Source organism: Mastigoproctus giganteus, chromosome 3 (assembly GCF_048544385.1).
Source record: "Mastigoproctus giganteus isolate SK-2022 chromosome 3, ASM4854438v1, whole genome shotgun sequence".
NCBI classification, from domain to species: domain Eukaryota; kingdom Metazoa; phylum Arthropoda; class Arachnida; order Uropygi; family Thelyphonidae; genus Mastigoproctus; species Mastigoproctus giganteus.
Genome location: NC_143577.1, coordinates 197,771,446 through 197,798,855, shown reverse-complemented (window position 1 = coordinate 197,798,855; position 27,410 = coordinate 197,771,446). Strand labels below are relative to the sequence as shown.

The window sequence follows — 27,410 nt, the reverse complement described above, 5'->3', positions numbered from 1 at the left end:
TCACTGAAAGGAACTGTTATCTAAAAAAGGCTTCAGTACTGTAAATTGCAGGGTCTGAAAAGTAGGCATTTGCCAGGAGGTCTGATTGAATCAGTGTATAAGGCATTAAAAGGGTTGAGAAAACTAAATGCTGATGGCATCCTCTTTCTCACACAAGACACAAAGGAATATAAATTTAAGTGGAAAGGATATATATAATGGTTGTGGGATATATGTTCATAAATTAGCTTTCAGCAAGAGTAGCTGACTATTGGAACAAACTTCTATCTGGTGATGTGGAAGGGATTAGTTTGGATAAATTTATTACAAGGGATAGAGAAACTAAAGTGGATACACAGCTCCTCCTTTTTTAAATGGCTGTTGCTGTACAAGCTTGCTTCCTTGTTTCACTTTGTTCCTACCAATATGAAAATAATTTTACTCATGAAATGCTAAAAACTGCTTTTAGCAACAATGGGAACAACTAATACTAGTGGATATTCAGACTCTACTGCCAGACTAAAATGATACTTTAAAATACAGATAAAGTGTGTTGAATCATCCAAAAAAACTAGCAAAGTATCATTAAGCATATGGCCTTAGTCATATGGAACATACTGGCATATTTGAATGGGAGATTAAATCATGAGGCAGATCACTGTGAAGTTACTCTTTTGTCTATAAATACAAGCAAAAAGAAATTATTTCCTCTGTTTGCCATCATCTGCTGAATTGTGTGATGAAAGCTAGTTTATGGTTATGACCAACAACAAAGCAAGTCATCAAGAAATCATCCCCATGGAATGATTTCATTTCATGGGAATGATTTCATCGGGGTGGGAGAGAGGTCTAGATTACATCCAATGTTAAGAATACGGGGTTTTTTTGACAGTGACATTGTTCATTATTGCAAAATTTCAATGAACAACACTATGTGGAAATCATTCAGGGTTTGAGGGAAAATTGTCTTGTAAAATCTCTTACAAAAGTGGTGCCATTAGGACAGTCACTTTAGCAAACAATGATGCTGGGTTTTGGCACCAAAAATTACCTCTACCGGCAGATGTTCATACAATCAAATATAACTTAAGAAAATTCTTCATTTCAAACCTAAACTCATTTATGTGATCCAGTACACTAAAAACTATAAGGTAAAATTAATTAAAACACAAACTGGGTTCAACAAAAACTTTCTAGTTTATGTTGAGTAGAAAATGTATACAACTGATCTCATTTCTCTGGGCATTTAATGATTCTAACTACTAACAAATGTTCATAGTGGCTACTGTAGTTATTCTATCATCAAAGGAGACCCTGCAAATGCTGTGAAAAACAGTCAAAGCTAGATTAAAAACATTAACTGAAAAATGCAAAGTTTAATTCCAACAACTCAAAACCTTTCTTTGTATGTGGAAGAATTAAAAAGCACAATAGAGGATACCTATAAGGCCCACAACATAATCCTTGCTTGGTTAAGAACACACTACATCTCCTTCCCAAAATGTAACTGCCTGCATGATGGTACAAGGGACACAACACAAGTTCTGTTGAACAAGAGATATTCAAGATTAACATCTATATGACACCAGACAAATCATTGCAAGAGTTTCTGATGATTTTATTCATGAGGGCTTTGACATACCTTTCATAAGCCAAATGTGGATCTTTCAAATATTCACAATCACAGGCAGATTTGCACAAACATAATTCTGAATGAAATGCTAACATGAGTCAGTTTATATCACTGACTTCAAAAGCTGCTAAAAAAAGTTTGTGTGTATATATATATACAGTAAACCCCCGCTATTCGGGGGGGGGGGGGATGTTCCTGAGAAATGTCGCGAATACCGAAAACGCGAATACTGAGTTATGGATCCCATAGTAATAAAGGGGTTCCGTTCCAAAGTATGAAATATATAAGAAAAACTAGTCTAAAATTTTGTCTATGTACGTATTATACAGGGTGTTTCAGTTTATTATTTATTTATTTATTTATTATTTATTATTTATTTCAATTTATTAACTATACACAGAAGCACCATAAAGAAAAGAGACCGTAAGTGAGAAATCGTTTTAATAATACATGAAAAGAAGCAAAAGGTATATGGATTAAAGTAAGTGTTCGAAGTCTCTTCCACGGGCTACAATGCACGCCTCACATCTCCGACGCATGGACATCCGAACAATCTGGAATACTCCAGGCGAATTTCGAATTTCTTGAACAAGAACGCCAAGTTAGTAGGGTGGATGATTACACGAACGCAGAGTTAGCCGATATGCATTTGGCGTACGGGGCTGCAAATTGTAGTGGGCCAGCCGCACAGCGTTTGTACGCGGAACGATATCCGACGAGGCGTATTCCCAGTCATAATTTCTTTGCAAGACTGCACCAGAGGTTAGCTGAGAGAGGTTAATTTGAAAGAGCTGACAGGGACAGGGTAAGAACAGCACGGACTCCAGCGTCGAACAGAATGTGATGCAGCATGTACAGGGGAATCCAAGAACGAGTACACGAAGTCTAGCAAACGTAGTCGGGGTTTCCCATTGCAGCGTCTGGAGGATTCTCCGAGAACAAGACATGCATCCGTTTCACGTGCAGCGTGTCCAGACACAGCAACTGGAGGATTATGCACCTCGTATTGCTTTCGCACAGTGGTACCTTGGAAAATGTGCTACAAATCCCCTTTTTCCTGCTGAAGTGTTGTTTTCCGATGAGGCATCCTTCACAAGGGAAGGAATTTTCAACACGCATAACGACCATATCTGGGCGGTCGAGAACCCGCATGCAATACGACGTCGTGCAGCACAGATTCGATTTTCGGTCAATGTATGGGCCGGTATTATGGGAGATCACCTCATCGGACCTTACCTGTTACCGTGTCGTCTAACCGGACCTATCTACTTGATCTTTCTGCAGCAAGTATTGCCACAACTTTTGAGAGATGAACAGATTTCTGCATCGACGCAACAGACAATGTGGTTCCAACACGATGGAGCCCCTGCCCATTATAGGGGAGATGTTCGTAACTACCTGGATGTCACATTTGGTCAACAGTGGATCGGACGTGGTGGTCCCGTGCGTTGGCCTGCTCGGTCACCCGACCTATCATGTCTTGATTTTTATTTCTGGGGTCATATGAAATCGCTAGTTTATGACACCCCTGTTGACAATGCTGAGGAGCTGGTTGCAAGAATCGCAGTAGCTGCCGAAGAAATTCGAAATTCGCCTGGAGTATTCCAGAATGTTTGGATGTCCATGCGTCGGAGACGTGAGGCGTGCATTGTAGCCCGTGGAAAAAACTTCGAACACTTACTTTAATCCATGTACCTTTTGCTTCTTTTCATGTATTATTAAAACGATTTCTCACTTACGGTCTCTTTTCTTTATGGTGCTTCTGTGTACAACACCGCTTCAGGAAAGCATTTCCGACCCCACATTGCTATATGATTTCGAGTTGTCAGGATGTACCCTACCCCTCTTAGAAGTTCTGAAACGTTTAACTGAAACACCCCTGTATATACCTTCATAATATGACATGTACATAGACAGTACATAGTGAAATGCAAGGATATGGCATCTAAATGAAAATAAGAAACAATTTAATATTAAATGTAATATTTATTAGAAATTTCAAACAAATCTTTCAAACCAGCGCCTTTGCTTGCTAGCAAAAAAAACATCCCGCCAGTACTATCACCAGTTTCGCTAGTGTTGATAACGGAGTTTTGCCTTTTCGCAAATGATGAGTGAACTTAACGGAATTTTATTTTGAGTTCGGTCTTCTATCCACAGATTTTAAGCCTTTTCCATTTTTTCTAATTTAACATCACGAGTTAGAACAAATTTTTGAAGCAATTAGCATGTTTTCACGGACACACAATGGCGGATTTTTTCTTCCGATTTTTTGATCGATCGTACCATTGACTCATTGATTTTATAATGTTTTGCCACTGAGGAGACACTTTCACCATTAGAAATTGTCTAATAACTCAATTTTATTCGCTAATGTCATCACCTTCTTTGATATTTTCACATTTCTCTTTTTATTCGTAGCCATATTTTTGTAGGGGTTAGAAAGAACTTGTCCACAATAAAGTCACTTTCTTCCGTTAACACACTCGAAAAAGTCTGTTTTACACTGCAAAACGGTAGATTTATCACTTTTGTAAGCATATCAATTTATAAATTGATAAATTTATTCAATTTATAAACATAAATTAAAAGCAAACGACGAAACCTTCCATGACAAATGCATAACACATACTGAACAAGGATTGGCGAGAAACATCCACGATTGCGATTTTGTCACCCCCCCAACACACATAAATTAAAAGCAAACGACGAAACCTTCCATGACAAATGCATAACACATACTGAACAAAGATTGGCGAGAAACATCCACGATTGCGATTTTGTCACCCCCCCCCCCCCCACTGAGCAATGTTTTGACCAGGAAAGATAATTTTAGCCATGCCCATGTTTTTTTATGGCGGAAAATATTCACGGCGTTTTAAAATTCACATTTTTTTTTTAGGTTTCATTTTATATTAAATCGGCGATCGCGAATACGCGAAACCGTGAATTCAGATACCGCGAATAGCGGGGGTTTACTGTATATATATATATATATATATATATTAGCATGTAAATGTAAATAAATCTGAAAAAAAGTTTGGAGGTGAGTGTTACACAAAGTGCCAGGGACTAGAAGGGTAAGGATAGTAGAAAAAAAGAAGTAATGTACTTTGTAGATATGAAAAAGGCAAAAGAATGTTAATATCCTAAAAGTTATGATGAATTAAGAAAATTATGGGCTGAATTTGCAAAACCAATTTGGAGGTGAAGGAACTGTAAAGTAAAATTATTAATACAAAATGGCTGTTTACGACAAATGATACTGAAATTGAAGAATAGCAATGGTGTACTTATAAATAACAGAAAAGGCATAATTCAAATAGCAGAAGACGACTACTACTACTACAGAGAATTATACAAGGAGTGAGGAAATGATACCAGCAGTGGGAAAGATGGATTGCAAATTAGTAACACATACAACATACCCGATATTCTTCCTGATGGGGTAGAACATGCTTTGAAGAAAATGAAGAATCAGAAAGTCCCGGGGGAAGATGAAGTTACTGTACAGTTGTTAAAATTGGGAGGAAGAGACATGACACACCATATAAAAGAAGTATAAGACAATTTTATCATCACCACCTTTGGATATTATCCAAAGTTGTTGGATAAAGCTTCCAACAACTTTCCAAGCAATTTTACTATAATCAACTTAAAAATGAAATAGAAAACAGTTCCAATTTTACTTCCTGCTATCTCAGTCCTGCTTCCACAATTAAAAAACTAATAGCTTTACATAAAAAACTATATACTAAACTACAGAACTAAACCTTACCCTTTCTGTATATGATTGCCAAATTCCATAAACAACCTGGAGGCTTCAGATTCATTACTAGTTCCAAAAACAGTGGTGGCTACCTCCCAGGTACACAATTTTTCAAATTACTCAATACTATTTTCAACAATCTTACATCTATTTTGATCATTAAGAATAACCAAGCTGTCATCAACACTTTCAAATCTGATATCACCATAACCAGCACAGAAACTTTTGATTTCAGCAACCTCTTCACCTCGAACTCACATAACCTTCTAGTATTTGTGCTAAAACAACTTTATCACAGATACAAAGATAAATTTAATATAAGTGATGATACATGGAACAATTATGTCAATCTCCGTTTACTTAATAACACAAACACAGACAAGGATGGCATTATGGTGTTGGAATTTTGGTCAATTCTGACAGGTATGTCCCCCCCCCCCCTCTCTCTCTCTCTCTCTCTCTCTCTCTCTCTCTCTCTCTCTCTCTCTCTCTCTCTCTCTCTCTCTCTCTAGTCAGCTTATTCATGGATCCTCTCATTCTGAAGTTCTCCTGATGATCTGCCTGAGTACATATTGTTGCCAACAGCCTCCAAGAGTTCGGGCATCGCGGAGGCACAAAAATGGCAATTTGCCAGGCTGGCCATCAAGCTTCTTTGAACTTAGATGGCTGGCCATCTAAATTCAATGAAAAAAAATTCATAGTCTTCTAAAATGGAACATTAAACAAAGTTCTCATGGAGGTATATTTAAAGTGGTCTGTGTATTTATTGGTAATATATCTTCAATGGCAAACTAACTTATAAACAAACCATTGGTGTGTGTGCCCATGGGTTCCCAAATTTCCAGTTTAGTATCCAACCTATTTTTACACTATTATGAAAAGGAGAATACACCACAAACAACCCTAATCATAACCTTTTAGCATTTAGATATGTAGGTGACATCCTAATTTTAAATACAAACTGAACCATTAAGCCAAAGCAATTTAACCCAATGAACTTAAATTGAATAGAGAAAACTCTACTAATCACTCAGCCAACTTTCTTGACCTCTATATAACTCTTAGCAATGCGGCTCTTCCATATAATATTGACATATATGATAAAAGAAATAAATTCAACTTCAATGTCATCTACCTTACTAACTGGCACTCTAATATTTCCAACAAAACACACAAAAATATAATATGTACTCAAACTATTAGACCAGCTAACGTATGCAGTAACCATTTACTGTTCACCAAAGCTCTTAAACTTCTTTACAATTAGTTAATTAATAATGACATCCCTATCTTTTTTCAATGTAGTTTCCCATTTGATCAAGAATAAATTCAGTTATAATCTACTATGAACTGGTCAGTTCTATTCGTATTTTTACAGTTGTGATATTATTTGATGAGATTTCCACTACTTGGTGAGTAATAACTATATATGATTTCCTAAGGAATTTTTTCATTAGAATGATTATGCTGTTTCTTTACTCACTAAAGTTTCTACTTTTAAGTATCTACTTCTTTCATGTATTCATTTGATATATATTTTAACAATCCTTTATGAAATTACTGATAATTCACTTCCCTTGTTGAGACTTTATTGATATTCCTTTTTGTTTTTCAACACGGATAATAAAAGTAAGTAAATTGCTTTGTTTGGATCTTGGATCTTTCAAGTATTAAAGCTGCTTTTAAGGTATCAAAAAGGTTTTGATATCATTCAATTCCACCTTTGAATACAGACCTTTGGATTTATGTGCTCTAGATTTATACTATTTTCATTTACTATTGTGCATATTAATTACTACTGAAATTTTATGCAGTACTTGTTCATTTTTGGATTCTTCAACTCCATGAATCTCTATGACTATTTATATCACAAAATATTTTTTATTTTCTATAGTCTCCTTAGGATTTGATTTGATGTCTAATTACCCCATCTTTGGATCTACAGTCATCTAATTATATGCATCCTCAAATTTATATCCTTTTCTTTCATTACTGGATTTAAATTAGATTTCCTCATCAAAACCTCCCATGGATTCTTATCACAACTTTTTCAGTTGTGGATGCACATCTGAAATTACTTTTGGATTTATGCTACTCTATCAACAGTTGATTTACTTATTTATTTTTACAGAAATGATTACTGATATTACTTCAGTTTTGATTCACTACATTTTGGACTATCGGTTATAACTTTAAGTCTTAATCTAGCCTCTCCATCTCAGGATTTTATATTGCTTTTTATGCTTACATTCACTGTGCTGCCACTTTATTAGGTACACCCCTGTGGTGCACACAAATGGTTTGTCCCACAAAGTTGCAAGTCACATGACCACAGTTGTGGATATAAATGCAGCAGAACAACCTTTCTAGTATCAGTTAAGTGTAAAAACTGTAGCGAGTTTTGGGAAAAGGAGTGATCTAACGGACTTCAAACATGGCATGGTAGTAGGTTCAGGATGTGTTGGACAAAGCATCTCTGAAACAGAAGTTCTCCTGAACTTTTCATGTACCAGTTTCAAGGGTGTATCGAGAATGGTGCAACGAACAGAAAACATCCTCTCAACGGCACTCCTGTGGAAGAAAATCACTTGTTGATGAAAGAGGTCAGAGGAGGAGGAGGATGGCTAGAATTGTGCAAGAAAACAGATGGACCACAATGTCCCACAACACGTCAGAATACAACCTTGGTGCGCAGAACAAAATATCGCAATGGATCACTAGTTGCATTTTTTCGCAAATGTGCTACAACAGCCAACGGCCACATCGTGTACTTTTGTTGTCAATGAATATCAAGAGAGCATGCCTCCTGTGGACACAGCAACACTAGCACTGGACTATCAAGGATTGGAAAACAGCTGCTTGGTCTGACGAGTCGAAGTTCCTGGGGCATCATGTTGATGGAGGGCTCAGAATTTGGCAAAAACAACATGAATCCATGGACCCATCATGTCTGACGACTACAGTGCAAGGTGGTGGGGCAGTGTTATGGTGTGGGGAATGTTTTCTTGGCACACGTTGGGTCCACTGATACCCACAGATTAACGTCTGAATACCACATCGTACCTGAACATCGTTGCTGACCAAGTGCATCCGTTCATGTTGACAGTTTATCCTCAGTCAGATGGTTACTTCCAGCAGGATAGTGTGCAGGAGCACAAAGCCCAAATCACTACTACTTTGAATCAGTAGTAGTGATTCGTTCCAGGAACACAACAATGACTTTTCTTTGCTGAAGTGGCCCGCTCAGTCCCTGGATCTCAATCCTATTGAACATCTTTGGGATGAGCTGGAAAAGGCTGTTCGCTACGTGCTTACACCTCATCTCAAATCTAAAGAAATGCGTGACACACTCATGCCTGCATGGTACTACATTCCTGCACGTTTTCAGCATCTGGTTCAATCCATGCCTAGACAAATTCAGGCTGTTTTGAAGGCTAAAGGCGGCTCAACACACTACTAGGTAGGTGTACCTAATAAAGTGGCAGCACAGTATATATAATTACACATTTCCTGGATATTATAAAAAGTTTTTATGTGTAAGCTATATCCCCCTAATTGGTATGATTTCGATTTATATACTAAGATAGTACAACATCCTTTTTGCTAAGTATATAGTAGCCACATCACTTGATCTACTTTCAATTCATTTTATTATGGCTATGTTCAATACTTTTTATTTGTCCTTTTATTCAAAACACATTTCTACGTTATAGATATAATCTCTCTTTTCTAACACTACTCTTATTCAAAATCTACACTCTACACTCTTACTTATTCAAAATTAGACTATAGAGTTCACTATTCTCATATCTATTTCCACTTCTTCACAGCTCTCTACCAAGTCCGCCATGCTGCTATAAACTGCTTTATCCAGTAGCTAAGTCACTTAGCTACTGGTTATATCCAACCGCTCTACGAAATGTGTGCTTTATTTAAACTTTCAGTTTCGTTTCTAGGCCTGATTCAACATACATATTTTTTGCCTGTTTTTTCCCCTGCATTACAGGCATTTGATATTCATCTCCTATTTATACTAACTCTTGAAAAGCCAGAGCCCTTACTAAAAGGTTGGGGTTGTAAAGCTCAACCTTACTAAAAGGTTGTGCTTTACAACCTCAACAAGCTCAGTAAGTTTAAATAACTTTTTCTATACTTTTTACCCTTACACCTTCTTCTTCTACCTTTCTTCCCATTAAATAATATCGACGTAGATACACCATAGTTCACCCATAAATTTGAACCACGTATGTAAGGTAAAGGCATCGTTTTCATTGTATCTCATATTGTGGGTGCCTTCACCGATATTATACAGTTAATTACCTAAACCCATAAGAAATTATGCGTTATGCATTTCTTCTTCTAATACATTATATATATATATATATAATTACTGTGGTAAGAGTATAATTGGTACTATATAGGTATTCAGAAGTGTATTAAAACATTGGCATAAAAGTACTCAGCAAGTCATAAGGCCAAAAGTTTTAATATACTTTGAATACCTATATAGTATGAATTATACTCTTACAATAGTAATTAGATTACAGACTGATGTAATGTTCAATCTACAATTGATGGCATTAATCTCATCTGACATAGCTTTTACATCTATTCCAATATTTCATTAGCATAGGCATACGATGCAAGAAAGCAAGCTTATGCAGAATCAGCAATAAAAAAAAAAAAAGCTCCGATTTCACCCCTCCATTCGTTTCAAATGCCTGTCCAGCTCAGCCTTAAATTTATTTACGCTATCAGCTTCCACAACGAAAGATGGAAGTCTGTTCCACCAATCAACTACCTGCTGGCTAAAGACAAATTTCCACAAATTTCTTCTACAACTGTCTTTCCTCGATTTGAAATTTTTCCCCCTCAGAGCAAGAGGAAGAATCACATCAGCATTCAGCTTGCTCAACCCATTCAAGGCCTTATACACCTCAATCAGATCACCTCGCAGGTGCCTACTAACAACTCTAACAACTCCATCCTAAAATGAGGCCTCTGGACCTGTACACAGTACTCCAGGTGTGGACTGATCATTTCCTTGTATAACGGGATAATCACCTCCCTATCCCTGCTAGCAAAATTTCTATATACCATTGACAAGACTCCGTGACCTGCCTTGGCAGCCCGTCTGCACTGTTCAGCAAACTTCATATTTTACTGCACAATTACCCCCAGGTCTTTTTCACTTTCCACTTCCCTGGAAAGGGAAGTGGAAAGTGGAAGAGAAACGTACCACACAATTGGTACGTTTCTCTTCAGTTATTGCTACCCATATGCAGTACTTTGCATTTGTCAATGTTACATTAACTTCAGTTGCCACTTCTCAGCCCATTTGCCCAACTTATCTAGATCCAGATGGAGTAGCATACTGTCTTTACTGTCATTAACAATCCTGCCAATCTTTGTATCATCTGGAAACTTGGACATTAATCCTGATACATACCTTCATCAATATCATTGATAAATATACAAAAAAACAATGGGCCCAACACCGAACCCTGGGGACCTCCACTAATAACATTTGTCCACGAAGAGCAGTGTCCATTGATTACCACTCTGTCGTCTCCCACTCAACCATCCCTTTATCCATTGTAGCAACTTACCCTCAATGCCATACCTCTACAATTTGTACAGCAGTCTTCCATGTGCAACAATATCAAAAGCTTTCCTGAAATCCAAGTATGTGATATCAAAATTATTTTTGGCATTCAGTTCCTTTGTGACCACATCATAGTATCCAATCAAATTGGTTAGGCAAGACCTCCCTTTAACAAACCCATGCTGTGTCTTAACTATTACTAGATGATCCTACAATGCATCTTTCACCAGCGATTCCATTATTTTTCCCGGATCACAAGTCAAACTAATTGGTCTGTAGTTACTTGTGTCACCTTTTGAACCCCCTTTGTGAATTGGTGATACATTTGCACACCTCCAATCCATGGGGACCACCCCTGAGTGCAAGGAAGCTCTCATAATTATAATTTAAGGTTTGCTTACTTCCCTTGATGCCTCCTTTAATATAACTGGATATATCCCATCCACCTCAAGTGTCTTCCTTATGTTTGACTTCAACAATTTCTCCTCCACTTTCCTCTCATTTATTACCAAATCACTTAGCTCGCTGTTAGTTTGATAAACTTCTGGCACTTCTCTCACTGAATAACTCCTCATGTGTGAATGTAGATGCAAAATACTCATACTCAGTTTATCAGCTACCTGAGCATGACATCAATAGTCAACCCATCTATGTTAAGTGGCACAATCTGATTCATCTCTTTCCTTCTAGAGTTTACATACGTAAAGAACTATTTTGTGTTTTTCTTTGCATCCATGGCCAAAGATTTCTTGTAATCTGCCTTATGCCTGCCTAACCTCCTTTGTGACATTATTACAGACTAGTTTATACCTGCCATAGGCTTCTGTGTCACCTGATACTTTATATGTACCCCAAACATTCTTCTTCTTCTCTGCCACAAGTCTCATTAATTCCTCTGACATCCATTTAGGCCTAAACCTTGAATGGTATTTCTTAGTTGGAATGAAAAGCCTAGTAGCCTCCAAAATTAAGTCCTTGAAGGCTTCCCATTTAGAATTCAAAGTTGGTAACATCATCATCAGTTGATCCCACTGTACAAAATTTAAAAACTATATGGGATCCCTGTAATCACCTTTACAAAAGCAAAAGCCCTTCCCTGTAGCCTTGATGGTAGTAGTATCTTTAAGTAAATCCCACATCAGTACATTGTGATCACTGTCACCCAGTGGTTCTTTTATCTGCAAATCCTTAATGCACGAACAATCATTGCTGATAATTAGATCAAGAGTATTACTCCCTCTGGTTGCCTCTCGAACATGTTGCTGTAGAAAACAGTCATCCAATAAATCCACAAAAGTCTTGCTAGTGTGCGAGTGACCAACCCACAAGTTCCAGCCAATATCTGGAAGGTTAAAATCCTCCATTATAAGACATTCTGATTTACTGGCCCACTCTATTTCTCTGCACAATTGCTCATTATACTCATCAGATTCATTAGGCCTATAACACACACCTACTCTCATTTTTCCTTTCCCAGTGCTTATTTCACACCAAACAGACTCAACACTGCATTGTCCACCAACAATTGGATGCACTTCCTTAGATTTTATGTTTCTTTAACTAACAGCATAACCCCCTCCTCCCTTCATGTCCTGTCTATCCTTCCTGTATACATTGTACGCCCTAAATTCAAATTCTACACTGCTTATATCTGGGTGACACCACGTCTCTGATATCCCAACAATATCTACCTTTGATGTCTTGACAAGAACTTAAAGCTCATCAAATTTATTAACTATACTCCTAGCATTGGTGTAAATGCAAGTATACACGCACCTGTTCCTACTCTTAGTAACCCTACCACAGTCCATGTATTTACTTGTTCCACGATGACTTGTTGCAGCAGTCCTGGAAATCTCCACTACCTTGTTTTCCAGGCTGCTGCTCATTCTAATAGAAGCAGTGCAAGAATCACTTTTGCTCCTGCCTGCGGCCACTGTTAACCTTTTAGTCTGTGTATCCCCCTCCCCCAAGCTAGCAGTTTTCCAACCAACCTTACACTGCCTCAATAGCATCAGCAAATATTCTTTCACCTTTTCTATTTAAGTGTATTCCATCCCTGTAGAAACAGTCTCTCCTGTCAACAAGCACAGACCAGGCTGAAAAAAATTCTACCCCTTGAGCCTTGCACAATCTCTCCAGGGCTGAACTGACCGACAAGGCTCTCATCATATACTCCCTTCTATCGTGTGTGGGCAGAATTGCAGACACTTTCCCATTCAACCTTAACTCGCTACTTTTTTTCAACACTGACCTGTATTTGTTGAGTAAATCTGCAGATCTCTTACTCAATGTCATTAGTTCCAACATGTACACTTCACCTTTTGTGCCCTTAAAAGATGATATCTGCTCTGCAATGTCATCAACTTTTACCCGTGGCAAACAAAAACCTGGTCCTGGTTCATAATATATATATATATATATATATATATCCAAGTATGAAAAAGCAAATAGTAAATGATATAATAAATATAAATATTATAATAAATATTAAATAGTCATAGTAATAAAAAAACTAAGGTTACATATGAATATATCAACATTAAATTCAGCCACGCATTATTTGATAATGTCCGCCTAGATAAAATCATTAACGTATATAAAAGTGATTTGCCTATTACAAATGCACAGATACGCACCAGATTCAGCTATAACAAACCGTTTGAACTTACAGTCTGTAATTATAAAAAAGCAGCTACTAACCTCGTCAATAGCGATATTGAGGCTGTTTGCTTTTGCCATTTACCGCAATATCAGACATTTGTGGACGCACACCATAAACACATTATCGCCGGAGATTTGAGCATTATAGACTATCCTGAACTACGTGAGATTCTTTCATTTGGATTTAAATTTTGACGAAATACTGATATTAATACCAACGCCATCATTAAACAACTACACGCAGATATAATGAAGTTCAGCCTAAAGTTATCTTACAAATATAACATATCCTTGGAAGCCTTCCACAAGTGGCTTACTCTCACCTTTCAGGCTAAGAAACAGATAAAGTCCATATGCAAGAAACTACCACCTACTAAGGTTTTTAACATAGATACAATTAAGCAGAAGCTTAAACTGATACAAAATAAGTTTATAATTACTACTATTGATAAAGCCTCTAATAATTACAGTATTATAGGTAAAAAATTTTACACTACCGCATTACTAAATGAACTTAACAATAGTAGCACTTACAAAACAGTAACGGACAAACGGAACTCTATTACTAAGAAAATACGTGCTTGGCATAAAACATTAAAGCTTACTAACCATATCACCATATACCCGTACATATACAGTAATACCCCGACTTACGCGAACTCGGAGTTACGCGGTTCTTGATTTTTTTGTTTGGCAATACTGCCGCCCACTACCTTCAAGGTCGTTTTTCATATGTTATTGATATACAGTGCGACGGCGGAGAGTGAGAGCGAAAGATGAACAAAATTCAACTTTACTGCGCATGAGCTGCACACATATACAAGAATTTGTATTCCAACTGTCATATTTATATATGTGCATTCGAATTCGTGCTCAACATTTGTCGGAAATTACATCGTTTTCACGAGAGAAATGGATCGCGTCGGTCGAGCCGTATACAGTCAGTCCTCGTATAACACGTGTTTACACTACACGAATTCGATCATACACTATTTATAAATACGGTAATGATATCTTATAATACATGAACCGAATTGGCTTATGCACGATTCGCCTTTGTGTTTACAAGAAATGGCAGTCGAACGCAAAATCACCCTAACCGAACGCAGCACGATAGGAATGAAGAGATCTGAAAATGTATTTGTTTTAGGGGAAACACATTTCACCATAATAACGTAAAAACCAACAAAATTCCAGCTCTCGGTATGCAATTAGATCGAGTTTACTACCAGTTTATAACAGATTCCACTAGCAGAAACGCAACTGGATTTTTATTGTTTTATGGTAGTAACCCCTAGAAATGTGAGGTGTTAATAGTGCATCTCTGCCTTTATGGTGTTGTTTATTCAGTTGCTACATGCGCGCAGCTTTGTTTATGTGTATCAAGCGTGCCTCCTCATTTTGTAATTGTGCTTTATTCCCAAAAAATGAGTAAAATACTTAAAAGGTGTGAAAAGGAAGCGTACTGGTGAAGACACTGCAGATTCAGAGAGAAAAAGGAAAGCAATTATCGATAAAAAGAGGCGGACTGGGTCAAAAATTTATAGTGGCCTCATACTATGGTTTATGGCCAAAACCACACAGGCCCACCGGGGTTTCCCCGGTAACGCTTATGGCCAGTCAGCCTCTGTCGATAGAGAAAAAATATGAAATTGTGAAACGCTTTGACCGAAATGAAAGACCATGTGATATTGCACGTGCTACAGGCCTAAATGGGGCAACGGCAAAAAGCACATGACAATTGCAAACTTTACAGGTCTCAGCTCAATTGAAAAGGGCTTAAAAATTTTAGAAAACATAGACTACAACGAAGAACGCGTTATAGCTACAAAGCAAGGAATAAAAAAATTATTAGCTTGCTACGAAGAAATTCTGCATGAAAAAAAGGTCTCTGTGTCGTCACACGAATTTGTTAATTTTATGAAGCCATCGACATCGAAATAACTTTTTTACGTAAGTCATTTATTTTTTAATACATATTTTCTATTAATATGTATAAAGAACTGCAATTTTATTAATATTTTTCTTCTAAACTAGTGTTTTTGTTAGCCGTTGGTTCCAATTAAACAAAAGTTATATGTATTTATATGCAAAGTTGTACCCCGACTTACGTGAATTCGACTTAAGCGATTTTCGTCGGACCCAACTATCTCGTAACTTCGGGGTATTACTGTACTGTGTACCTAAATTTCATAAAAATCCTACTGGTTTTAGATTTATAACTTTGTGTAGGGATAGCTACGCTAAGATTCCGCATCGCAAACTCGTTAATTTACTTCAAATTATTTTTGATAACATAGGTCATTCAAATATTATTCTCAATAATAGACCGGTATTAAATTACATTAATAGCAACACCGGCATCAATACAATAGAACATATCGATACATTTGACTTTAATAACTTGTTTACTAGCATCTCTCATAACAGCCTAAAAACTGCGTTCTGCGATTATTATGATAAATACAAAAATATCTTACCCTGTGAAAAACACTACTGGGATGACCTTTTTAACCTTTGTATCTTCAATAGCTACATATTTAACACAGTAATCTTTATAGGCAACACACAGGTATACCGATGGGTGCATGTAGCTCTTGTTTAGTGGCTAATCTACAACTACACCACTTTGAATATAATTTTAAACACAATATGGTTCTATACAGATATATTGACGATTTGATAGTTTTTAACATGCCCGACTTCCTGACAGAAGCAATTAAATATTATCCGCCTGAATTAACATTAGAATGCACCAACACTAATATTTCCAAATCTGCTACCTTCCTGGACTTGGATATAAGGATAGATGATAATACCGTACTACACACCGAGCTGTATGATAAACGCAAAGATTTTCATTTTAATGCTATTGACCTCACTAACCGGAACTCGAATATCTCAAAAAGGATACATCGCAATATCATAATCGCACAAAGTATCAAACGATTATACATATGTAACCAGACTGATTATATTATAGATACACTCATTGAATTCAGATCCAAGTTATTAAAAAATTGCTCCCCACACCACATTATTACATGATATCTTTATAAAGCCATATTGATAGCAAACAACAAAGGGCATTATAACCTTAACGCACAGAGTATTATAGATAAAGTCCTAAACCGGCGCTAATATAACATAGCCTTTGTAAATTTTCGTAGGTGTTTCTTTGGCTTAGATAAATTTCATTGGATATGTAATTATGTAAATAGTAGGCACTGCCCATGGAGTAAGTTGCATACAGGGTACCTGCCATAACCAGTTAAACGTTTCAGAACTTCTAAGAGGGGTAGGGTACATCCTGACAACTCGAAATCATATAGCAATGTGGGGTCGGAAATGCTTTCCTGAAGCGGTGTTGTACACAGAAGCACCATAAAGAAAAGAGACCGTAAGTGAGAAATCGTTTTAATAATACATGAAAAGAAGCAAAAGGTACATGGATTAAAGTAAGTGTTCGAAGTTTCTTCCACGGGCTACAATGCACGCCTCACATCTCCGACACATGGACATCCAAACATTCTGGAATACTCCAGGCGAATTTCGAATTTCTTCGGCAGCTACTGCGATTCTTGCAACCAGCTCCTCAGCATTGTCAACAGGGGTGTCATAAACTAGCGATTTCATATGACCCCAGAAATAAAAATCAAGACATGATAGGTCGGGTGACCGAGCAGGCCAACGCACGGGACCACCACGTCCGATCCACTGTTGACCAAATGTGACATCCAGGTAGTTACGACCATCTCCGCTATAATGGGCAGGGGCTCCATCGTATTGGAACCACATTGTCTGTTGCGTCGATGCAGAAATCTGTTCATCTCTCAAAAGTTGTGGCAATACTTGCTGCAGAAAGATCAAGTAGATAGGTCCGGTTAGACGACACGGTAACAGGTAAGGTCCGATGAGGTGATCTCCCATAATACCGGCCCATACATTGACCGAAAATCGAATCTGTGCTGCACGACGTCGTATTGCATGCGGGTTCTCGACCGCCCAGATATGGTCGTTATGCGTGTTGAAAATTCCTTCCCTTGTGAAGGAATTTTCACGGTCATATGAAATCGCTAGTTTATGACAACCCTGTTGACAATGCTGAGGAGCTGGTTGCAAGAATCGCAGTAGCTGCCGAAGAAATTCGAAATTCGCCTGGAGTATTCCAGAATGTTCGGATGTCCATGCGTCGGAGATGTGAGGCGTGCATTGTAGCCCGTGGAAGAAACTTCGAACACTTACTTTAATCCATGTACCTTTTGCTTCTTTTCATGTATTATTAAAACGATTTCTCACTTACGGTCTCTTTTCTTTATCGTGCTTCTGTGTACAACACCGCTTCAGGAAAGCATTTCCGACCCCACATTGCTATATGATTTCGAGTTGTCAGGATGTACCCTACCCCTCTTAGAAGTTCTGAAACGTTTAACTGAAACACCCTGTATAGCTTACACGCATTAAAAACGTCGTACCTATATTTGCTCTATGGGTAGGAACTTATTCTGTTAACTTCTACTGCGACTTCGAGAGATACTTATTTGACGGCCTTTCTATGTGTAATATTATGCAGTATATAAAAAACTGCAGAGGGCGCTACATGTAATTATACTTAATTTAGCACTTAACTTAGCTATTACATTTCCTAGAGGGGGCTACGATCGGTAGTTATATATGCTACACGTACTAATACACGTGGTTTTTTAGTATTTTGGCTATACGGTGGTAAGCATTCTCATTTTAATCTTAGCACATTCTATACATCTGTGCATTGCCTGCCATAACCAGGATACCTTACTATAAGGTTGCATCCTATGTTAATTATTTTACTTTTTCTTTTCTGTTTAACATTCACTTTCTTATCCCTATTTATTCATACCTCATGAACTATTAGAGTATTCGAGGGGGATTGAGGTACTATATCTATCCTTCTACCTTTTTCCGTTCGCCTTTGTTAGTGCTAGCTTCCACTGTTACTTTTGCTTAGACTACCGTGACTGCATTTACTATCAGCTACGCACATATGCCTAATAATAATTATAGCTCATCTCTAATTTAAATTTAAATGTTGGCTATCCGTCGGGCTAACAGTCATCTTGCCAGCTTACTGCTAAATTTGGGATTAATCAACATAATTTTATTCTCGTCACTTTTTGGCTCTATCTTACTATTTTACATATATTTGGACATAGTTATGCTGGACGATGACTACAGAAACGGATAGCTCGTTAATTATGGTTGATACATTGAAAGGGTTAGCCCTCGAAAAAGTCCCTTTCAATGTATCTTATTGCCATAATTAACATTTTAATGGTATTTTTTATGTATTTTTTATATATTTTTATAATTTATTGCTTATGTTGTGGCATGTATTTATATTTTTTTCCAGGTCACGTTGGGTACCCGATAAGGTTTTTGGTTTACCTGATAAGCTAGTATATCATATTTTACCTTTAAAAACTCTTACCACTATTAACTTAACTCATATTCATATATATATATATACAGTGGAACATCTCTATTACGAACTTTTATTTAACAATTCTTTATATTATGAATTTTTTCTCAAAACATTGCACCTTGAAACGAAAATGGGTTCTCTTAAAAGTGGCCATAAGCTTTACAATAAATAGGATAGATTTGTAAATTGATATTGGCTCGGGGGAAAACGAAATTCGCTACAGTAACCTTTAGCGTGCTGTGGTGGCAAGAATGCTACCATAGTCGGTTTTTAGTAACGCCTACTGAGTGACATTCACTTCTCACCTCAACCATAGCATGTGACCTTCCTGTCAATCATTATATGATATACCCGTTCTTATCAAACTGGACTCCCAGTAGATGGTTTTCACGATTTTTTTTTTTTTTTTTTTTAAATTTCTTTCTTTTAGAACAATTTGTCATCAATCACATGGGCTATATGCACTTGTATTTTTTTTTCTGAAAAGTAACATACAGCATACATTAACTGTAAATTTTCTTTCGTGAATATACATGAATGAAAGTCGTATATTTCTTCAAAGTGATTGATAGGAAAAGTCAAGTGATACTGTTGAATCGGCAAGCGAATGTCATTGAGTAGGTGGTACGAACAATTCACTATATGGCCAGTGCAGCGAAGTTTGCGGTGTATGTATCAGCAAGAGCTGCAGCCCAGTAATTTTTACATTTGCGGAAAGTTTTTTTTTTTTTTTTTGGGTAGTTGTTGGAGCATCGGCTTCTGTGGCCATAATGCACCTCCTATGGTTTCTGCAGTACTTTGATCCAAGCCCGAAGTGAGATTCGGACCCGCGACCTTTGGGTTGCCAGGCAGGCACTTTACCCACCTGGCTAGCCCGGTCGGCGGGGAAACTATGTCGAAGAGAAAGTGTTTAAGTATTTAAGTATTAATGATAAAGTAAAGATATTGACCAGGGTTTTAATAAAAAAGGTATTACGGAGAAATATGGCATACCTGCAAGCAGCTTATCTACGATTTTAAAAAAATCGAGAGAATTGAAGGAGGAGCAGACAAGAAGCGAATTAAGTTGTATATATATGAAGATGTTGATAAAACTCTTCTAAAATGGGTGCAAATGATATATGAAAAGAATATACCAATATCGGGTCTAATAATTAAGCAACAAGCTCTGAAATTTGCACAGTCCCTGGGACATACAGAATTTAATGTGAGCACTGGGTGGCTAGATAAATTTAAGTAACGCCACAGAATTGTGGAAAAGGTTATTTGTGGAGAAAGTGTTAATAAGCGAAGAAGATTGCAACGGTTGGAGGAACAATACCTCAAAGAAGATTTTGGAAGAATATGAACCTAAGGATGTTTTTAGTGCTGACGAAATGGGTTTATTCTTTAAATGTTTACTGACTAGAACACTTGCTTTTAAGGATGATAAATGTTTTGGTGGAAAACAAAGCAAAGAAAGAATCACTGTGCTAGTTGGAGCAAATATGACAGGAAGTGAAAAATTAAGACTTTTAGTCATCGGAAAATCAAAAAACCCAAGATGTTTTAGAGGCACAAAATCTTTGGAAGTTGACTACACCTTTAATAAAAAAAGCATGGATGACAAGTGATATCTTTGAAGATTGGATATTAAAACTAGACAAGCGTATAACAAAAGAAAAAAGGAAAATCATGTTGGTAACTGACAACTGTCTAGCACATCCTGCCAGTATTTCTGCCAAACTTAAAAGTGTGAAGTTATTGTTTTTACCACCAAATGTGACGTCAAAACTCCAGTCAATGGACCAAGGCATTATTAAAAATTTTAAACTTCATTATCGAAAGAGAATAATAATGAAGATTGTCAATGCGTTATCAGAAAATACAAACTTGGAGGTTACAATTAACCTTAGAGATTGCATCTCTGAACTGGCAAAAGTTTGGACAAACGATGTCACTGAATACACTATTCAAAATTATTTTTCGAAAGCAGGATTTGTATTAAATACAGAAGTCGAACATCAACTGGATGAACAAGATGAACTGCCCCTTTCACAACTGAAAAACTTTTGGACATTATTAGAATCATCTGGAAACATCAAAAATGAAATAACACTGGATAGTTATGTTTATGTAGATCAAGATCTGACTACAACAGAACATCCAAATGAAGATGAAATACTGCTGAACAGTGTTAGACACAACCTGATCACGAAGAAATTAACGATGATGCTGAAGAGACATCAGAACAACCCGTAGAAAACCCAACTCGCGAAGAAATGATTAATGCTTTTAAAATGGTTCGTATGGGTCTACAGTTTTGTAAAAATGTTCCTGATAATGTTTTTAATGCTCTGAACAAATGTGAGGTTTTCTTTGAGAATCACACATTTTTTAATTGTACTGTACAAACGAAAATTAGATTTTTTTAAATTTGTGATACTTGCCGGCAAAAATTGTGTCAATGTAATTTAAATAAGTGTTTTTGAAATAAAATACATTAAAAATAAATATAGATTCATTTTCATTTTCTAATTAAATAACAATTTCTAATAAAAAAGATATTCTTTGTATAACGAAATTTCTCTATAACAAATTTTTTCGTTGGATTTATCGAATTCGTTATAGGGAAGTTCGACTGTGTATATATATAAAGTTCAAAAAATATGATAAAGGAACATGATATACAAAGTATAGCACTTTGATTATTTATAATGCAGTATGTGTGTTCCTTTATCATGTGTCACGGTAAGCACATTCATAATATGTGACTGTTCTAACTGCATAAGATGTGCACAAATTAAATGAAGAGTTACTCAACTAATATGAAATTGATGACAGAATATATTACTGAAGGGCCACGCAGATTACAAATGACAGTATAGAATCATTTTATAAGTGCATTTTCACTTTATTAAATTTTTTTGGCTTTGTATTATTTTCCTAATATGGCACATGATATGGAAAAGTGAGAACTTACAAAAATGCAATTTGTCAGAAAAGAAAAAACAAAGAAAAAAAAACTTAAGTTTCATCTCAATTGTGGGCAATAATAATAGATAAAAAAAAAAACATTTCCAGCTTGAAGAGTGCAATAGACCTTTATAACAGAATGCTAGAAAGGTTTGTTGCACTCAAGTTGCACCTCCTATTGTATTAAATCGAATTCGACAATTTTTGAGTTGTGTCACTATTCCACCCAATGCACAATAGGCTAAAATCTATGAAATTTTTCTATGATATTATCTATATGATAATATCTATGATAATATCCCCCCCTTCATTTTATATACACCATAATGACTACTAACCACTCTGCCTTCTATATGCATACTGGGAGACCTCTAACAATTAGTTTTTAAAAATATAACTTAGTTGTGTGAATTAATAAAAGCAATTTATATAATTTACCTTAATTAGCTTGGCAACATATGTCTTTCCAGATCCAGAAGGACCACGGAGAATAATAACCAGCTGAGCTGGTCTTTGGTAACGTGCAGGTGGATTTATGAGATCTTTAATGGATACAGTTTCAATCTTGGGTTCCGATGGCATTCGGAAAGGATCAGGATGTGGTCCAAAATGACTACCACCAAAGTTTCGAGAATCAGAATGAGTAAATGTGTTATCTCGATTACCTAGGTTGCGATTTTCTAAATTTCTGGAAGTACAAATAAAAACAGATCTGTAGAAAATGCTAAAAATATTTTAGAAAAGGTTCTGGAAAAACTATTTCCAGAAAAGAGCACATAGTAAAGAAAATACACAAATAAAAACAAGTAATTAATTTTTAATAATTATTAATAATTAGTAAGTAATTAATTAATTAATTTTAGGTTAGAACATAATTTGTTAATACATTATTTCTCTAATTTATCCAGTACTTATTTATTTCCAAAATAAATAACATAATAGTATAATTATGTCAATATGCAACGAGGACATCCACTGTAGAACCATATCCAAAGTGCTACACATCTTCAATCAATTAACTGAAGGGAATGTAGGGATGCAGTCAGTAATGACAAACAGAATTTCCAAAGGAAATCTTTACTACAGTACATATGAGAGATAACTGACTAGTTTGTGGTCAATCCAATTATAGAACAAAATAGTAGTAACAAAAACTGAATATATTTAACTTTCCACACTATCTCATGTAATGTCAATACTCTTTTTACAACTATTTTGTGTAATAGCTTTGAGTGTTGTGACCCACTAAACTTCAAAGCATGGTTTGCTGGGATATTCAACATTGCATATTTGAAATTAAAAACTGTAAATGCAAAAAAATTCCTGATATTAAGGATAAAAAAATATAATTATAAAAATAAAAAATAACTATACAAACAGCTCCATAAGTTTTGTTGTAGATCAATATACCCATTGTAGATATGTAGAATGTACATTTCCATGAAATAGAGATTATCTTTGCTTCTGTTTCTGATAACTGTGCTTGTTAACATTGCCATAAAAACAGAAAGGACACCCATTATCATTGAAGCAGATGTGTGAAAGAATGGTTGGGCTGTTGCATTCTAAGTATGTCAGTGACATCTACTCACAAAATTGCACTTTTATATCAGACTGTCACCATGTAATTCATAAAATATACACAATTTGTGTGATCATAAACATATACACTGCATTAGTAATCTGTACACAGACCCATAATTCCTGTCTTGAGCATCTCTTCAAAAAGGATGCTATGTATGATCAAGAAATTTGAAGACTGACTTTGTATTTTGAAATAACAACATTCTAGAGAATTGACTTATCCCAACATATTTGATGACTTCTCTTTATAGTAATGAACAAATCACTTGTTTATAGTAAATCCAAATTATAATGCATTAAATGTTTGTGTTTATCACATTTTAAAATGAGTGATTTTACTGAGCAGCAAATTTTGTTTCAACTTAGAGAGAAATGCAACAGCCACCATGAAGTATTAAAAATAGCTTTCACAGAAGATGCTATGTAATTTGAAAACTTTCAGTGTTTTGCAAAGTTTAGAGAAGGGTTGTTTGTCTATCTAAGCTGATTCTGGCTGCTCTATAAATTAGCTAGTGAAATTTGTATTTCTTATTAGACATGTCAATCATTAATACACCTTTTAACACGGTTCATGTTTCAGCCAAATTTTTGCATGTCAGGATTTTTGTTATTATGCTTCTGCTGACTCATACTTTGTTTCTTCACTGGTGAGGAATCATTGGTGTGTGCCTGTGACCCTGAAACATACATCCAGTCTTTTAAGTTGAAGACTGTCCAAGGCTGGAAAAAGTAAGACAATCTCGATGAAATGTGGAAATTCTGCTTGTCATATTTGATTCACAGGACATTGTCCGTGATGATTTTATTCAGTAAAACAGTGAGCCAGAACAGTTCTACAATGCTGTACAGATATAATGGCCAGAAAAGCGGCCATTATCACCAATTAAATTTGTCAATGAATGTGCAAATAATTATAGTTCTCCCATACCTTTTTTTTTTTTTTTTTTTTTTTTTTTTTATTAAATCCATTAACAATGGCTTGTATTGGTTAGTATTCAACAAAATAATTTGGAAAATTACATCACTGAAATTACTATAATAACTAAAATATTTTTTTTTTTTTTTTTTGTTATACGTAAAGATTTCATATTCCAACATTTTTTGCATATAATCAGCATGGTTGTATAAGAAAAATGGAGAGGATCTAGTGATGCAGGTAAATGAAGCTTAGAATTGTCACCTCTTGTTTCTTTCTGTGGGAATATTTGAAGAATGCTGTTTACCAAAACACACCTCAGAACCAGCAAATTGAAAAACATCAGAGCAGAAAAATTAACAAAACACTGGCAAATAATATGCAAAAAGGAATGCACTCTAACCCTCAGCAGTCCAATGTTGTGGTGGCCACAAATTGTAAAATTCTGCTTCATATCATAGCAGCTGTAATGGTAATGATGTTTTTTTTTTTTCTGTTAACACAGTGGTATTACAGAAAATCATCATTACCATCACAGCTGCTATGTTAAGTGTTTATGATTAAAAAATGTTTTACTGTGTTGTATAATTATTATACTGCCATCTATTTAAATTTCACATAAATGAGAAACTACTCTAATTTTTATATTCAAGTGTTAACAGCAGGCAGCAGTTATTTGTCTTCATTTTATAAGGCACAAACAATCTTACATTCTGCATGAGAAGTGAGGTATTTAGACACAGCATCAACACCTCATAACAGCCTTCTGATAAAGAAATTGAAAAATTGACTTTCTGACCAGGTTGTTGAATGAACTAAAGGCATTTTCTGGTGTTACCATGGGAATAAACAAACAATAATATAATACAGGAACTACCCAACTTACTTAAAGGTTGCGTTCTGTGGAACTCTACATAAGTCGGGGAATTTCCCCCATGTTTGTGCAGCAGTCGCAACTGTGCTCGCTGAATTGATTGAATCAAAAAATAAATGTTCGACGAACATATAAATAGAATTATTTATTACATTTATTTAATTTTTCATCTGATGCACAGAGAAAATTACAAAAGTGTACAATTTAAAAAATTTCAAAATTGCAAAATTATAAAAAAAAAAAAAAAAAAAGAGAGAGAGAAGACAGGCATAACGTCAGCAGGTTTTACCTCTCAAGCATTGTTGCCAGAATCGACATCTTCAGCTGAAACGTACGCTGCTGCGGAGGTTAAGGGCTGTGGAGCCTTAGAAGGAGTCGGCCGCTCAATCTTACGAAAGAACATATTAATGGATGACTGGACAGCGGCTTTTTTCTTTTCATCGGAAATTTCTTGGATGACTTTGATTCACCCCTCTGTTAACTTTCAAGAATCATTTGCTGTCAGGACCATATTCTCAAACTTCGGCATTGCCGAAAAAATTTCACGAAATGCCATTGCCATCTCTCTGGTGATGAAGCGTCTCAGCTCTTCATTTCATTCATCTTGAGCTTCGACAGAATTTTCTTCTTTCACTATCACTGCCTGTAAGTCAATAAGTTCTTCATTGGATAATTCCTTCTCTTCTTCCTCTTAACTCCTCCATGTCTTTGGCATCAACCTCCAACTGAAGTAGCTCTGCAACCTTTACAATCTTATCTGTAACCTCTTCATATGATTCGTCTTTTTCAAATCCTTTTATGTGCCATGGGCATATTTTCTTCCATGCACCATTTAAACAACTGTTAGTAATTTCCACCCAGGCCTTCTAAATGTTTAAGATAGTGTGGTAAATATTGTAAGATTTCCAAAATCTCTTAACGTAAAGTTTTTCTCATCATCTACTGCAGACAATGCTTGAGCAAATGTTGTGCGTGAATAGTATGCTTTTAAATTTGAAATAACACCCTGATCCATAGGTTGGATGAGTGAAAAGTTGTGTTTGGCGGTAAAAATATGACTCACATTCAAATTGAATGTCATCTAGATGCGCAGGATGTGCAGGAGCATTATCTAATAGAAGCAAAATCTTGAAAGGAACGTCGTTGTCTTTACAATATTTTTCAACCTCGGGAATGAAGCAGTATTTAAACCAATCCACAAAGAGAGATAGTTATCCATGCTCTCTGGTTCGATCGGAAATGCATAGGTAGGGTGGCTTTATTGATGCCCTTAAATGCACAAGGATTTCCAGAATGGTACACAAGCAGTGGTTTTTATCTGTAATCTCTCGCCACATTAGCCCCAAGTAAGAGTGTGGCCCTATCTTTTGACGCCTCGAAACCTGGCATTGTATTTTCCTCTTCGGCAATGTATGTTCAATCCGGCATTTTTTTTCCAATACAGAGCAATTTCGTCAGCGTTAAAAATTTGCTACGTTGAATAGCCACCTTCATCAAAATTTTTTTCTTCCAACACATCACAAAATTTCTCTGCAGCTGCAGAATCGGCACTGGCGTCTTCACCACATACTTTAACATTATGGAAACCAGCACAATGCTTGAACCTATTAAACCACCCATTGCTTGCCACGAACCTGGGTTAGAGTTCACCGTACTTATCCTTAATATCTTTATAAATACTTGTTGCTTTTGCTTGAATGGTCATTAGACTTGGGGGCACTTGCTTCTGAATCTGATTTTCCATCCATATTATTAACAGCTGTTCCATCTTCGATATAGCACCTGAACGCCGTTTTCTGATCATTGATGATGTTAAGTGCGTTGATCCTTTGACATGTTCTTTTATACATGCACTGTCCTTTAAAATAGTATTCACTGTTGAAGCAGCGAGACCTAATTCCCTTGCAATAGAAGACAAACTTTGTCCTGCTTCATACTTCTTAATCATTTTCATCTTCATTTCTAAATCA

At 36.1% G+C, this 27,410-nt stretch overlaps 1 protein-coding gene across 7 annotated transcripts in view; it reads right to left on the bottom strand.

Moving 5' to 3' along the window:
• Positions 1-27,410, bottom strand: part of LOC150088559 (uncharacterized) — a 478,816-nt gene that overhangs the window by 236,729 nt on the left and 214,677 nt on the right. For all 7 annotated transcript variants that reach the window (XR_016546738.1, XR_016546737.1, XR_016546739.1 and 4 more), the window contains one exon: positions 22,505-22,754. Coding sequence is in view for 4 of the 7 variants with exons in the window: in XM_090369563.1 (XP_090225689.1) it covers positions 22,505-22,754 (250 nt within the window). In the remaining 3 variants the exon portion in view is untranslated. The remainder of the gene's footprint in view (positions 1-22,504; positions 22,755-27,410) is intronic.